At 34.4% G+C, this 15,189-nt stretch overlaps 1 protein-coding gene across 1 annotated transcript in view; it reads right to left on the bottom strand.

The window, feature by feature from the left end:
• Window positions 1-4,601: 4,601 nt before the first annotated feature.
• LOC134852145 (nucleoside triphosphate pyrophosphatase-like) overlaps window positions 4,602-15,189 on the bottom strand; it is a 117,536-nt gene continuing 106,948 nt past the window's right edge. Inside the window, exons 2-5 of the mRNA XM_063868441.1 lie at window positions 14,767-14,989; window positions 7,821-7,961; window positions 7,100-7,216; window positions 4,602-4,995 (exon numbers count right to left, since the gene is read on the bottom strand). Coding sequence (XP_063724511.1) covers window positions 4,828-4,995; window positions 7,100-7,216; window positions 7,821-7,961; window positions 14,767-14,979 — 639 coding nt within the window. The 5' untranslated portion in view covers window positions 14,980-14,989 and the 3' untranslated portion in view covers window positions 4,602-4,827. The remainder of the gene's footprint in view (window positions 4,996-7,099; window positions 7,217-7,820; window positions 7,962-14,766; window positions 14,990-15,189) is intronic.

The raw sequence follows: 15,189 nt of genomic DNA on the forward strand, positions 1-15,189 counted from the left end.
GTCCAAAAAAGTTATTGCAATCAACTCATAAGAAACAATGAGCATTCTACATTAACAATAATACCACTTCGCAAAAAATTATTAAAATAAACAACGAAAAAATTGAGGATGACTCTATTCTACCATTTGTCATACAACCAGATAGTGATCCATCACGAGAAAAAGTACCAATTTGTTACAATTTCATAACAAATTTATTTCAAAAAGCTATAGTCCATGCAAAAATGAACTCCCAGAAGAAAAATCAAAAATCAGATACTTGATCACAACAAACCAAATCGAAAAAAGAACTCAATAAATACAAGCAAATGACATAAAAATAAGTTTTTCAAAAGTTTTGATGGAATACATCAAAACAAATAAAATCAAAATTCACAGAGAGCAAAATTAATATCCACAAATGGTGTTTTTGAAAAAAAAATTATAGTTACGTCTCCATCTTAGATTCAAATGAAACATTTTTACGCATCAGCACTACAACGAAAAGAACACAACATGCAAATGTAAGAAAAAAAATTAGTTGTTTTCAAAACTTCTAGATACAATCCACATTACAAACAAAAAACATAACATCATAGGAGTTCCATTTATTACTATCTATATACCAATAAAAAATATAATGAGTAGTAAATTACAAATTAATGATAAATATACACCAAAAAATCATGCTTCCTTAACACTTTTCAAAGAATTTACAATTAAAATTGTCCAATATCTCACATACACCAATACCAAAACAATCAAAATACACCAAAACTAGTTATGTCTGATCTTGAATTCGGTCAGATTCATATTTTTTTTTGCGTAACGGTATAAACAACAAAAATATGTACAAACATAAACCCAGATAACATCAAAAACATGTATACAACAATTCACCATACGCAATAACTCTTCCGTTATGAGTTCCGAAATACTGTTAATCAAACATCACACTACCACCTCTTTCAGAAAGAGTATACAGAGTAAATACTTAACTAAAACTTTTACATATTTTTCAATCTACAATACTATATTAAGAATTATCCATAAGATTATAACTAATGAACCGAAAAAAAAAATTGTAGATTACTTTAAAAACAACACCATATTTCGAACCCACAATACAGTTTTGCAAGTACGCACAACAACAAATTTTTTCAAGTACAATTAGCAAAATTATTAGTAAAATATTCAAACGTATATGCCAGATTACACTTGATAAAGGAAAATCTCAATCTCCGTAACAACTTCCACTAAAACCAGACACATTTTTTAAGAAACAAGGCGCAATTAAAGTACCAATAGACTTACAAGATGAAGCCATAAAACATTAAAAAAATTTTTGAACCTTACGAAACAATTTCATCAGAAAAACATAAGCCAAGAGTTAAAAGTCAATACATTTATAAACCCAGGTATCATATTCGCAAAAGGTGAACCACTAAAGATAGTAATTGACGCCAGCAATATATATTCAATCATTGACAAATCTAAATCTAACTGGCGAATTGAACCGATAAAAAATTTTTAACTAAGATTAATGAAAAAACTACAGCACTGCCAGCATAAATAGTACATGTAATCAAATGCCTCTGGATGATCAATCACCATTCGTTATCGGAAAACAACGAAATGATTCGAACAGGTTATTTTATGAAACATCCATAGGATTAGCAACTTTTTCAGCGTTTACGAGTAAAATAATTCTTCCTCTTTTTCAAGTTAAAATGTAATTACACATCTAGACGATGTTTTCAATCAATCGCAAACAAAAAACGAACGTTAACGGTTTTAGAAAACACCACCAAATTTTACAAACAAAGTATGAAGGCAGCCCTAGATAAATCACATTAGAAGGACAAACAAAAACACCTTTAAAAGCTAGAGCAAGAACGTAATTTTAAAATTACAACCACTATAAAATGACAACATTCACACATTCACACCAGTCGAAAATTTTGAAAAATTCACACTTGTCATTTAATCGACTCTATCCGATCTAAAACTAGAACTATACCTCCAACTCCAGATCAAAATTAAGCACAACCTTCATATTTGATGACAAAAAGTAATCATGTCAAAATGTAAACCCCTTCCGAAATCAACAAAATAGTATAAACTCAAACTCCAAAATTTTTTAAAAAAATAGCTTAATTAGCCTAAAAAAAGTTTTATCAAAATCAATTAGCCTAAAGCCCAAGTACGCACCAAAGCCCCTGTTTAACCAATAAATAAAAACAAGAAGTAACAACCAAATACCAAAACAACCAGACTATCCTTAACCAACACCAAAGAATTTCCAACCCCCCTCAATGCAATCAAATGAAACGAACTTAGTAAAGCCTTAGAGAAAACTATTATTCTTAGGACATTTCGGATAAGTGAAATCACTTTCTGAATCACCTCTTTGAAACAAGTGGTATCGACTCTTGGGATTCTCCATTTCATTTTGAAAACGTATTAGACACATCTACTTTTCCAACTATAAATTCCCAGCCATATGAACCACCCACTTTTACCAACAGATATGGATTCTACCGCAACCTCCGAACAATTAAAAGATAAACCATTTCACCCTTCAACACCCTCACAGCGTCTTCCACATTGGTTGACCCACCATTATCCACACGGTGAACCAAATCTGGTTAATGGCCCACCTGAAACTCTATCAGAGACATCATTATCTTCTTTACCAACAACACTTTCTCTACCTTCCACACCTTCCATTTCAAGCATACCACAATTTAAAACGTTCCCACCAGGATTACAACGACGTTTGAATAACAGATATCAAAAAATCTAAAACACAAACAAACAATTCCCACCAGGATTACAACAAATTTTGAATAACAGATATCAAGAAAACCAAAATACGAACAAGCCATTAACACTTGACTGGAACACAGTAATCATTTAGCTAATCCGGATCTAACAGAGAGAAAATCAAGTTTTTGAAGCGTTTTTAACCAGAAAAAAAATCTGCATTGTAGAAGCAACAAAAAATTTGTCTAAAGCCAAAATATTAAACCGCAAATAAGAAAAATTTGTTGTCTGCACAAAAAAGCTGTACGTCTCCATTAAAATTTGTCAACGCACTATCCGAATTTTTCATCATTTTTAACATTCAGTATATTAGCTAACTATGAGATTCGCCATGCGGACATCGATTTAACAAGCAGTCGTCTGCCAGTTTTAACCAAAATATAAGATTTCGCGGCTAAAACCAAACCTTTGGCGCTAACAAACACTTAATTCAGGTAGCAGCTTTCATCAATAAAATCAAATATTTTCAAATAATTCTTCCAAATGATTCTTCCAATAAATCTTCCAAATAATTTCAGACTGTATTTGGGCGACTGACAAAAAATTATTCTTTTAACTGGTTTATAACGTTTCTCATGTTTTGCCTGGTAACGTAATCATATGCCACTACTTCTGCGTTTGAACTCTCGTACGCGTGCAGGCAGTAAAAACGACTGTACCTCCCGCACGACTCATAAGATTCGTGGCGATTCCGCCAATGGGATTGCACCAGGTAGTTCCTCCGATTGCTATCCTGAAGTATATTCGGGCTCAAACGCGGATTATCAATTGATTCTATTCATTGTACAAGTCGGAGCTGTTATGCTTATACCAATGACATTTCCAAAAGCAATACAGAGCTTATTGTTTTTTTCGCCCTTTTTTCGAAAAGTTGAATGTCATTTAAAAAACATAACAAAAATTAGAAAGCTTAGGAAACAGTGTTTTTTATCTCTGTACTTGCGAAACGCGGAATTAAATATTGTAGAAAAAATCTACCGCAAAAATATACTTTTACGACAGTTAATAAACATGCAGTTCAAAAATATACTTTGACGACTAAATAAATAACTCCTTCGACTTGTACTTGATGTTGCAGAGTCCAAATTAGAAAATAACATCCCTGTTGGAATGATAAATGTTTGAGAAGTCCAGGTAACATTTTCAACTTGGGGTTTTACGACTGTGTCAGCAATACTTGATGAGCGAATCAACAGACGACTGAGCACAAAAATCACACCAAGAATAAAACACATTTCAAAATTGAAATCAAATTAAATTTCGAGTTGAACAAACTTAATAAACTGAATGTAACAATTATATTTGACAATAATTGTTTATTTAACCTTCGCATGTCTAAATTTAATCTATGCTGGTTTTTCTAGTTAAGACACATCTATTTCAAATGTCGTGAAAACTTCAGATTTCATGATACCAATTGGTACCGCGTCAATTCGCAACAAAAAAATTGATAACTCGCAACAAAAGACAACTTGCAAATTTTAAGGAAAGCGACAACTCCCAAAATTTGAAAATTAAATTATAAGTTTAAGTTTAAGGTCACGGGTGGGCGCGGTACACGCGCGTTTCCGCTGGGCGGCGATAACCGGTTCTTAATTTCGTATAAATTCCTAGCCTCTGATGGCAAAATGTTGGCGCGACTGAAACGTTGACGCGACTGCAGCGGTGAGTTGGCGCGACTGCCAAGCACAAACAATCATTCTGGACCATTCGCGACGGCCACCAGTGCGTTGTTAAAACAACAGCTGCGGAGATGAATTAATTGCGAGTTCTTTTAATGCGGGTTGTCTTTTCTAGCGCTGTCTTTTCTTGCGAATTGTCGCATCACGTAACAATTCGAAGATCTCTTGCTCAAAGTTCACAGGACAGCTTTACTAACTTTCTCAAAATTAGCAAAATTATAATAACCTCTCTTAAATTCCATGAAGGAAAGAGTACATTTAGTCCATTTACTGATTGATTTGGAAAAAATATGGAACACTATAAAAAAATAAATTTTAAAAGTTGGCCTCGACTAGTCTTTTAAAAGTTCGCCTCTACAATTCTACGCAGACATGCGCTCAGGGGCTGAATCGGGAGACCAACGACGTTGAAGAAATCTCCGTCAAGTGACTCGATGAAAGATCCTGCCACTCCTTGAGCCCCGTAGCCTCCAGATTTGTCAAATGAGTCCCCGGTCGCAACATAGGCCTGCAAGATAAAAAAAAGCCTCTCAAAAACTACCTTTTTTTCATTTGACTGCATTACAACATTCACTTGTTATAACTTAAGCTACTTCGTATAATACTGCCGCAACTATCATCAGTGATAAATCGAAACTTATTATTTACAAAAAAAATTGATAAAATCAAGAAGGATCTCTTGCATTCCAGCAAAAACTGAAACTACTGAATTAATTTGACACATTCACAAGTTATAACTTTGAAAGTTCGTACAATATTGCCGCTATTATCACCCAGAGGCAAATCTGGGCTTCGCAAACACTAGTGAGAACACGATAAGAAATCAGCTCTATAAAGTGCAATAAGAAAGAGGAAAAAAGCCTCGAATTAGTAAAAATTCGGCTATGTCTAGCATTCGATCTGCGACCTAGAGAACATGAGTTTCACACACTAATCACTTAGTCACGGACGCTTAATGAATCACAAACACTAGCCAAAAATAAAGCAGAAAACAGACGCTGTGAAATTTCCTATGCTACAGATTGTGATTATAGCAAAAAAGCACACAAGTGAACACTTTTAATGAACATTTTTATTTGAGAATTAAGTTAGAAAAAGGAAAAAGAGGAAGGTTCGTAGTAAAAAAGTAGCTGTTCGCGTCAAAGTCTTCAGAGTTTTAACAGAGCAATTAACGCGTAGGTGGAAATCGATTATTTAGGAGCTTTTTGGGCTGTTTAAGTGGCTTCTTTCGGTATAACTTTTTTTATCAATTGATCTGGTAACTATGTGGTTTTTTAAGATAAGCTAATATCATACCCAGAGTTTTGTTAAGAAGTCAGAGTTTGTTTTCAAAATGCACTAATTTATTTCTGGTGAAATTCTCACTTTTCACAGGCGTCGTTTTAGAAAAAATTAAAGGCTACAGATATAAAAATAACTTTCATTCAACAAATGGTTGTTAACTTATTTCTGAGAGCTAAACAGATAAACGGGATTTTGAGCAAACACGTACTTCAAAGAACTCTTTTGAATCAAGTTTCAAGGTCAGAATTACTTTGATATCGTTAGACGTGTTGTTTGATATAGACAAGATTGTTATTAAATGTATTTTTTTTCATAGAAGTTAGCTCAAAATAGTCACACATTAATTCTTAACTTTCGCAAAGTCTCACTAAGTCAGACTCGCCCGAGCTGAGGTGTTCGACTCATCGTTTGACCAAAACGGTCGAACGATGTCTGTTTTTCGTCGCAAATTAAGACTAAGGCGAATATTTGTAGAGTAAAGTCTCGGGCAGCACTCATTCGATTACTTTTGGATAAAAAATGTTTTCTATTTGAAGAGATTGAGATTCAGGCTATGGTTGCACAAAGTCTCTGTAAACACTTTTATCAGCCACTTAGGTTAGGAAACAATAAATTTAGTATTTATACACTAACATTTTCACGGCCGAAATCTTGTGAGTTGTGAATTAGGTTATTTACGGGGAAAAATTCTAGTACCACGTTGCAGTACCCTTGCTTATCGCAAGGGTAATAACAAGAGTAAGCTGTAATAGCATCCAGTAGGTCAATTCGAATTTTCCAAATTGAGCATATCAGCACGTTTGTGCACCACCATCACTGTTAGCAATGGTTCAGTGGTTCTGTTAGACCCAATTATTTGGAAAAAATATAAATTTCGATTTGAAAATTAATTGATACGTACGTAAAAAAAGGGTGGATCTAGGTTTCAGACATCACTTTTAAGTACCCAACAAAATAGGCTAGCACAAACTGAAACCTTCACATCGCTTTGGAGCACATGATTGGTTTGAGTCTCAACTCATACTTTCTGCGAGACTTAGACATCATGAGAAAATTGGGCCATCCGACAAGCCAGCTCAAAATAATAGACCCCTGAAAGTAGAGGAACTCATTTTCCGCCACTGAGATTGGGACATAAGAAAAAAGAACAAATTCTTCGACAAAAAAATGGGTCAACTGCTTGCGCTACAATTATACTGAAATTCACAGCAACTTTTCACGTTTAATGAGAAATATTCTTCTGGGATAGAAAAAACTGATTAATCTCTGACTCGATCAACTGGACTAGTCAAAACTCGCTTGGTGTTAGCCCATCGATTCAAACTGACCTCGATGAGGCTCTCCGGCAAGCTGGCGAAGTGGACGCCAGTGGTAGTCTCGAACTGCTCAGTCCGCCAACTATCATCACCCTCTCGTCTGTAGAACACGACACACGAAGATACCACCTGGTAAACTATTCCTATTGTTATCAATAAAGTGTTAAAATAACAATGAGTTTTTCTCAAGTATGCTTTTTCAATTAATGAGTATAATTTATCACTCACCAAGCACCGAAACTGAATATACACTGAAAGCTTTACAAACCGGTTAAAAGCGCCGCGTTAAAACTTATATTCATATTATCTTATCTTTCTAAGTTTCCGTCGAAATAATTTTACAAGTCTACAAACCCCAAATTTAACTCTGCTCTATTACTATGCTAAATATTTGCAATGATAAACCGATAGATTCATCGGTTTATAGATTAATAGAAAAGCTGTTGCTAAACTTACCAGACACATTTATAGGGTGAGGCATTTGAACTGATACGGCATTAACTTAAAACAATGCTCTTCATCCATTCAAAGCAACATAATAAGTGATGCTAGATGCAACCATGACGACAAGCGAAGTAGGCTTAAGTAAAAAAGAGAGGGAACAGGGGCGGGGCAAATAAAAAAACAAGCGACGCTATCGTAACAAATAACGCTTCCATGCATTGCAAATCTCACTGAAGTGCCTGATGTATCTGGTTTGGCTAAGTCGCAGAGGTAAAAGAGATCAAATCACCTCGTGTCTCCTACCCGAGAGCGCTCTCAGCATCAGTTTGGCCTCCTCTGCACTTGCTGGTTTCTCCATTATCTGTCCATCCAGAACAACTACAGTATCCGCTCCGATAATCAACCGGCAATTATGCACGCTCTCTTCGACCTAACAATAATGTTTACAAGAGTGTGCGCGCCGTAGGCCGCTAAAGCAGTCAGCTGAAAATTACTTAAGATTAAATCAGCGGCAGAAAAAAGATCTTTGGATCATTGACACACTTTTTGGCTATCTATTTATAGTACATCGGCTTATTGCACTCGCTCCGTTTCTAACCGTTGCAAAAAACTGGAATAGAAAAAGATATATAAAAAGAGCAAATCGCTTATTTCAAAAATTTCCCATGCAAAAGCTGCCTTTTTAGACAATTTAAATCTCATGTTAGCCTGAAAATGCACACAAGCATTCAATATTTGTTTAAAATTAACATCGATATCCCTAGAGACAAGTTTGAGATTTTGCCGCATAAAATCAAAGAAAGGTACAAGTGCCATAGAGGTGTCCCTGTAGTAACCGAGTGTGAGTGACAGCGGGTTCCAAATCACCCTAATTCTCATCAAAGGCAGAAATTGAGACGCAAACCGCTCCGTCTAAAAAAGTTTTGAAATGTCGAGAAAAGCTAGATCTACCAAAATTTTCATATATTTATATCGAATAAAACTCAACTTTTTAAAAGCCAAATAAAGCACTTGGAAGTTAAGCTTGCATTGGAACAAAACTTACAAAGCGGTAACAAATTCAACAAAACTTTTAGCATACACATTGAATTAAACAAAAATCAAAATCTTTTTGGAATTACCCCCTAAAAAAACTCTCACACTTGTTTCTCTCATTCAACGACGCATTATGATGCAGCTGAGCTGATTTTAAGAAACCAAAAAACTTCTAAGTTGAGTAAACAAAAAAACAGAAAAACGGAAATTATACCGAATCAGAGTTGGTAAAAAAACGTATATTGAATAGAACGTGCATTTTGAAAGTTGTTGCAAAGCAGATTTGAGAGTGATCCTGTTGGCAACCTTGTCTGCAAGAAAAATTTTATGTTCGGAATTGATATCGCTTGCTAATCTTGAGCATCATTATAACCGCATGCATAATAATTTCCAGCTAAATAATTGACGGAGCAAAAAAAAGGAAAAACAATGAACATTTTTCCGGAAAATAATTTAAAAGAATTATACGAAAAATCTGGTAACTCATTTATCTCGACAACGAGGCTTTTGCAATAGCATTCATAAAGTGTAGAAATGTTCATTAGTCCGCGCTATTGGAACTCGGACAACAAAAATAAACAGACGGGCGAAAGTCCGAAAATTTCTAGTTTGCAAAACAGGCCCGTCCGAATTCGAACCTGAAACTCTCATTATATCAATGAGATAAGTTACCTCTACGCCAGATACGCTGGATGGTTAATTGATTGTGGATTATTTATGCAGCAGGATGAAACACGCCTAATAATTTCACGTGCGAAATCTTGTGAACAAAATTCTTTCCGGGGAAAAAGTCTAGTCCCTAGGTGTTATCCCAAGGTGTTGAGATTTTGAGGTGCTGTATTTGCATTAGAGACACTTTTAGTTACTTGAGACCCCTTTATCACCTTGGTAGGCAAATGAGTCGATGCAATCTTCGCGCAGTTTTATTTCACCGAACTAAACACTTAACTCCATATATCTCCGTTAGAATTTTAAGTTTCGGCGGAAGCTATAGTGATTAAATTTTACTGTGCATTGAAACTTGTAGTCGAACCAACCAAAAAATTGCATTTAACACAAAATCTTCCGCGATTATTCATTTTGGCAAAGAAAAGTACTAAATTTTGAGCGCAATCCGCTCACGAACGCTCAGTGACAAGTAGTTAGAATAACCGCGAAGCAAAAACTTGCGGTGCTTATGATTTTTCACAACCCTTATTATTTTCATTTATATTATCGATTCTCGCTTCAAACAGAGCTGATTTAAATTAACCGGACAAAACTAACAAAATTTGAAATTTCAAACGCGTTTTTCTCCAAATGGATTAAGATAAGACAAAAAACGAAGTGAACAAAAGTTGCTTAAAATTTCACCAGAATTAATATGCTGCAATTTTTTCTCCAAAATTCTCAACCCAAATTTTACCCCAAAATGGGTCATTTAGGCTTTTTTGAATTAATCAAGAATTACTCTGAAACTACTTTGTTAATAGATGAGAAAACTATCACAAGAAGCCTCTTACACATCTCAACAAAGTTCCTGAAAAGTTTAAATCTACAAAAACCTGTATAAGAGAAAATATTTATGCTTGCTAGTCAAGAAATGTGATTTTTTACTAAAAATAACCCAAAACTTTAGCTTAAAAACAAATTTTTAACAATTTGCGCAAATTATGGAGATTTAAACCTTTGTTCTACAACTTTGTTGAGATGTGTAAGAGGCTTCTTGTGATATAGGTTTCTCAATTATTCACAAAGTAGTTTCAGCGTAATTCTTGATCAATTAAAGAAAGCCAAAATGACCCATTTTTGGCGTAAAACTTTGGTGGAGGATTTCGGAGAAAAAAATGCAATATATTAATTCTAGTAAAATTCTAAGCAACTTCACTTTTTGTTTAACTTTAACACAAATTGAGAAAAACGCTTTCAAAAATTCAAGTTTTGTTCGTTTTGTCCGGATAATTTCAATCAGCACTGTATAATCTTTGAACTAAAACTTTTGAATGATAAGGTATTAATTACTATCCACTCATAATAATCGATAACTCATCCTTTCATTCTTTTTGTGAAACTTGACTGGTTAACCAGGCAGTCCATTTACGAGACATAAGAACAAAGTTGATCCCTCTATAACCGAGTATTTTCTATAACTCAAATAGATCCAATGAGAAAAAGAAAATAAGAGTACGAACCTATCTGGCCGAACTGAGATAACGTGACCAACGGACGGCGTACTTTATCTGGAACTACTCTATGAGATAACCCTTGCCGGTGGGGCCTAGGAAATTCGACGATAAGCAAATTAGACGGATGCTACAAAAACGAAATTAGACGAATTTTTTTACAGATCTGGCATTTTAGACGTTACTGCTATGAAAAGGAAAGGGTCAACAAAATTTTTTCTCAAGAGTCAAGTTTCACAAATACAAAAAGAACAAAATGACAATACCTATCAAAACAATTAGTTAAAATGCACATAAAATGTCGAATCCGAATATTACAGGAGAGTTTTGAATTGAATAAATTATGCATGATTGACAAGTAAAATTTTTGGCCACCGAAATTTAACTGTTGTCTGCTCTGCAAACAATTTTATTTTTCTCACGCAATTTGTCTGCAAAATATTTTAATCTCTCTCACTTTCGTCTATTTTCTCACAATTGCGGTTTCGAAAAGCCGTCCAATTTCCTTTTAAGTGCCTCCGTTTAATTTGCTTATCGTCTAATTTCTCAACCCTCCTTGCCGGTGAATGTCAAGGAGACGGGTCTGATTCAGGCAATGAACTTAAAAGACAATTATAAGAGACAGTAAAGCAAACAAAAGCAGAAGCAAGCACCCAATTTGAAGAAAAATATTAGCCGAATATTGAATCACAATTTGTTACAGCAGTTACTCCTACTTTCATTCGTGAAACAATTATTCGTTTACCGCCAAAATACTTTTTCATTTTGTTTGTAAACCTCATAGATCAGACCCGTCTCCTTGTTAGTCATCCCCTTGTCTCCACTTCACTTTGCTATTGCAACGGAAATCAAGACAGTCCGTCCGTACATTTGGCTACATTTCGCTTGGGAAAAGAGCCAGAATTATGTGTCTCCGCCTCACGCATTGAAACAGGAGGCTCAAAACAATGTTTGTAATTCTGGTTGCTTTAGGGTGAAGCAATATTTCTGTTCTTAACAAATGGTTGAAACCAACTAGGAAAATCGGTAATTGCTTCTAATCACAATATTTTACAATTTAGTTTTATTATCATCATCAATGGAGTTGTTTTCACACACTTTTTGTGTATTCAATCAACTTTAGTTTTCAATTGTTTAACATTGCGCGAATTTTGAAGAGCAGATTTCGATATTAAATTTGGACACTTTTCTGATGAAAAAAACATAGCCAAAAATCATTTGGAAAAAAGTCATGAACGCAAAGAAACAGAACAAAAACTTCAACTTTCAAATTTCAAAGAACAAAAATATATGGCCTCAAGGCTTTTTGCATTTCGAGAACAATTTATGATTGACACTTTTTTGAGAATATTGACCCATTTTGAAAAAAAACTGAATCAATAGGTGAAATTTTTATTTCGCTGGAAAATCTGAAACATATAGCATTTTCGAAACTAGAATCAATCACCTTTTTCGTGACGTTTACACTTTTGGTGTTTGATAGTTCGAGTATCACTTCCTTTTAACTATTCCTTTCATAACTATTAATAATTCAAAATTTAATCCATATTAATATTCTATTTTCACCGCAGGAATTCTCAAAATTATATTAAACCTTGAACCAGCATATAAGCGCGAACTTCCCTTTTATTGCTGTTTTGTCCTTAAAGCAAATTTATATATAGCGGTTAAACGGCGCTTCGCTTCACGTGCGATAAAAAAGAAAAAATTCTAAAAGTACACTGTCATCTCGGAGAACCAAAAATTATTTAGCGAAACACAATTGCGAGAATCATAATACAAAATCGTTCAAATTCTTAATGCATTGTGGAACCGTATTTTACAATAGTATACTATATTGCCGACTGCTGGAAAAAGCCATAAAAATCCAAGCACATTAATTTATACTAAGAGTCGGAAAATCAAAATATTCAAAAACTTCAAAAATTTTCGGCAAACATTGACCGAACAAGATAAAAAACTGCAAAAACAAAATAAGAGCTACAGAAGCGCTAAAAAGATGTTTTGCTTAAAGAATTTGTTTACAGAAAAAGTCTCCATTTAGTTGCAAGTATAACAATGGTATCCAAACGACCATGTAACAACCTTTAAAAAAATATATTATAAATTTGGTGGTTAACGATTAATCACAATGAAAATCAAAAATCATTCTGAAATCAGATTGCATAAGCATAAGGCAATAGAAAGATAAGATATCCTGCAACTTCTCCGGGTAAAATAGTCTGGAAAGCAAAATCAGTTCGGACCAGTTTTTCCTGTAAATATACTGAGAATCAGAGTCACAACTGAAGGGGCTTGATTATGGTTTATCAATCGACCTTGTAGGATATGCATTTATAAAACCTGATTTTACATGGTAAACACCGGAAGGTAGTCGGATCAAAATTACTACGAAGCAAGCAAATAAAAAATCAAAGCAAATCGCCAAAAAGTTTAAATGAATCAATAGTGAGAGTTGATTTTAGCAAGTCAGCTTTCAACACAAACTAGCAAAAAAATAGATTTCGTTCAATAATACTGATGAAAAATACACGTCACTAGCGGTACTTACAAAAAAATTCAAATAAAGGACGGCAAGCAAGCCGAAAAAAATGAGACATACGTGGAAAAGTTGTTCAAAACACTACCAAAACTTTTATACGTTTATCTCGAAAAAACTTCCTCTAAATGACAACATCTCGAGTAACCAATTACCAGAGTTAAATTACTAGTGAAACAAAGTTTACAAAACTAAGATGTAAATAAGCCGACCTCTGCCAGATACTCGCAATGGGTAGACTCTCGTTGACACAAAAAATGTCAAAAATTGGAACATAAAAAAATTCGAAGCACGAACTTTTGATGTGAGGTGACTTCGCTCCATAAAACTTTCAATCAACAAAACATGGCCAACAGAAAATTTGAGATATGACAAGGACCTCAAAGAAGCCGAAAAAAAATTAACTTTTAAACATTTTTCAAGTTTTGAAATTACAAGAAAACAACAAATAACGTCGAGGCTCTTTGATTTTTCGAAGAATATTTTATGATTGACACGAGAGGCCGAAATACGTTTTAAACAACCTTTAAGACTTGTTCTTAAAAAGAACGAAAACAAATCACGACCTATAGAACAGTCTGAACTCTTAAACAAGTGAGATAAGGAGACAAAAGCTGAAAATAAACCTTGAAATATAAAGCTACTTGAAATTTACCGAAATTGGACCGCAACATAGATTTTACGATTCTTACGTCCTTGCATCTGTGCGGTGGTCGCCTGAAAAAAGGCAAACACTAGCCACCAATGAAGTAGCTATAGCAGATGCTATTCAATTGCCAATGCCTATACAGCAAAAGCGCCAGAAAGTTAAGCAAAAAGTGGAATTTTTGTCTAGCTTAATGTTATTTTTTCGTGAGGACTGAATAAGGTTAAAAACTGCAATAATGAGAAATAAAAATCGCTAAAACACTGGTCAACTTGTAGAAGATTCAAAATGATGAGGTGAGCCTTACATCAAATGTCGTCTAAATCAGTCTGAAAATCGGAAAAATTGTGAAATAACAGAAAGACAACTTTTTGATTTTTTTCTGAATCACATCAAAAAGAATTTTATGTGATACTTCACTTCCTATGAGCTTTTCATGATGGGCTAGAAAAAATTAAAAACCTACCGTATTCCGTTTTTTTTTTCTACTCTTTGGAAAAACAACACTCTCCTATGTGTAAATAGCAGGAAGTTCTTATTTTCTAATAACAATATCGAAACAAAAATAGGACGTAGCATAGAAGCAAAATTTACATTTTCGCCAAACTGAGGATAACAGGGCAACGGAAAACCTTGACTAAGTTGGTAAGCGGAAAAAGTATAGTACCCGAATCATAAAACAAGGGCGTTTCAAATCTTTGTAGGCATTAATCAGGGGCGGCAAAGCAATTATTCTTCAAACCGATTAACAGCTCGTATGGAGCTTCTTTCCCTCAAGATAAACAATTATTTTTTATCTATTTCATCCCGTTCTGATGATTGAACTTGTGACTAACCTCAACAAAATACCAACCTGTGTCTTAACATCCGTCAACTTTTTCAATGCTGTCTCTCTAATATACTCGTGTGACAATTTGTAGCTGCCCTTGTCTAGATTCTCAGGGAAATTGGATTTGACGACCAAAAACTGTAGACCGATTCGCTTTAGAAGCTCCTGTCGTCTTGGGGACGAACTACCTAACACTATACACAATGCATTCAGTTTACTGACTATATCTGAAATCATTGCGAGCACTCTGAAAACCTAACTTTTCAGTTACTTCGAAGACAAGAAGGATGAAATAATTAAATGCATTTACTAGTTAAGCCATACGTTTTTACAAAAAAGTACATTGCAAACACGAGCCAAAATCTCCGGCTCTAAAATACCAACATAGCCAACAGACAGTTAAAACAGAGTAAATCTCAACTTACGAATTTCAAAGAAGCAAATAGA

This window comes from Symsagittifera roscoffensis, chromosome 7 (assembly GCF_963678635.1).
Source record: "Symsagittifera roscoffensis chromosome 7, txSymRosc1.1, whole genome shotgun sequence".
In the NCBI taxonomy this organism is placed as follows: Eukaryota; Metazoa; Xenacoelomorpha; order Acoela; family Convolutidae; genus Symsagittifera; species Symsagittifera roscoffensis.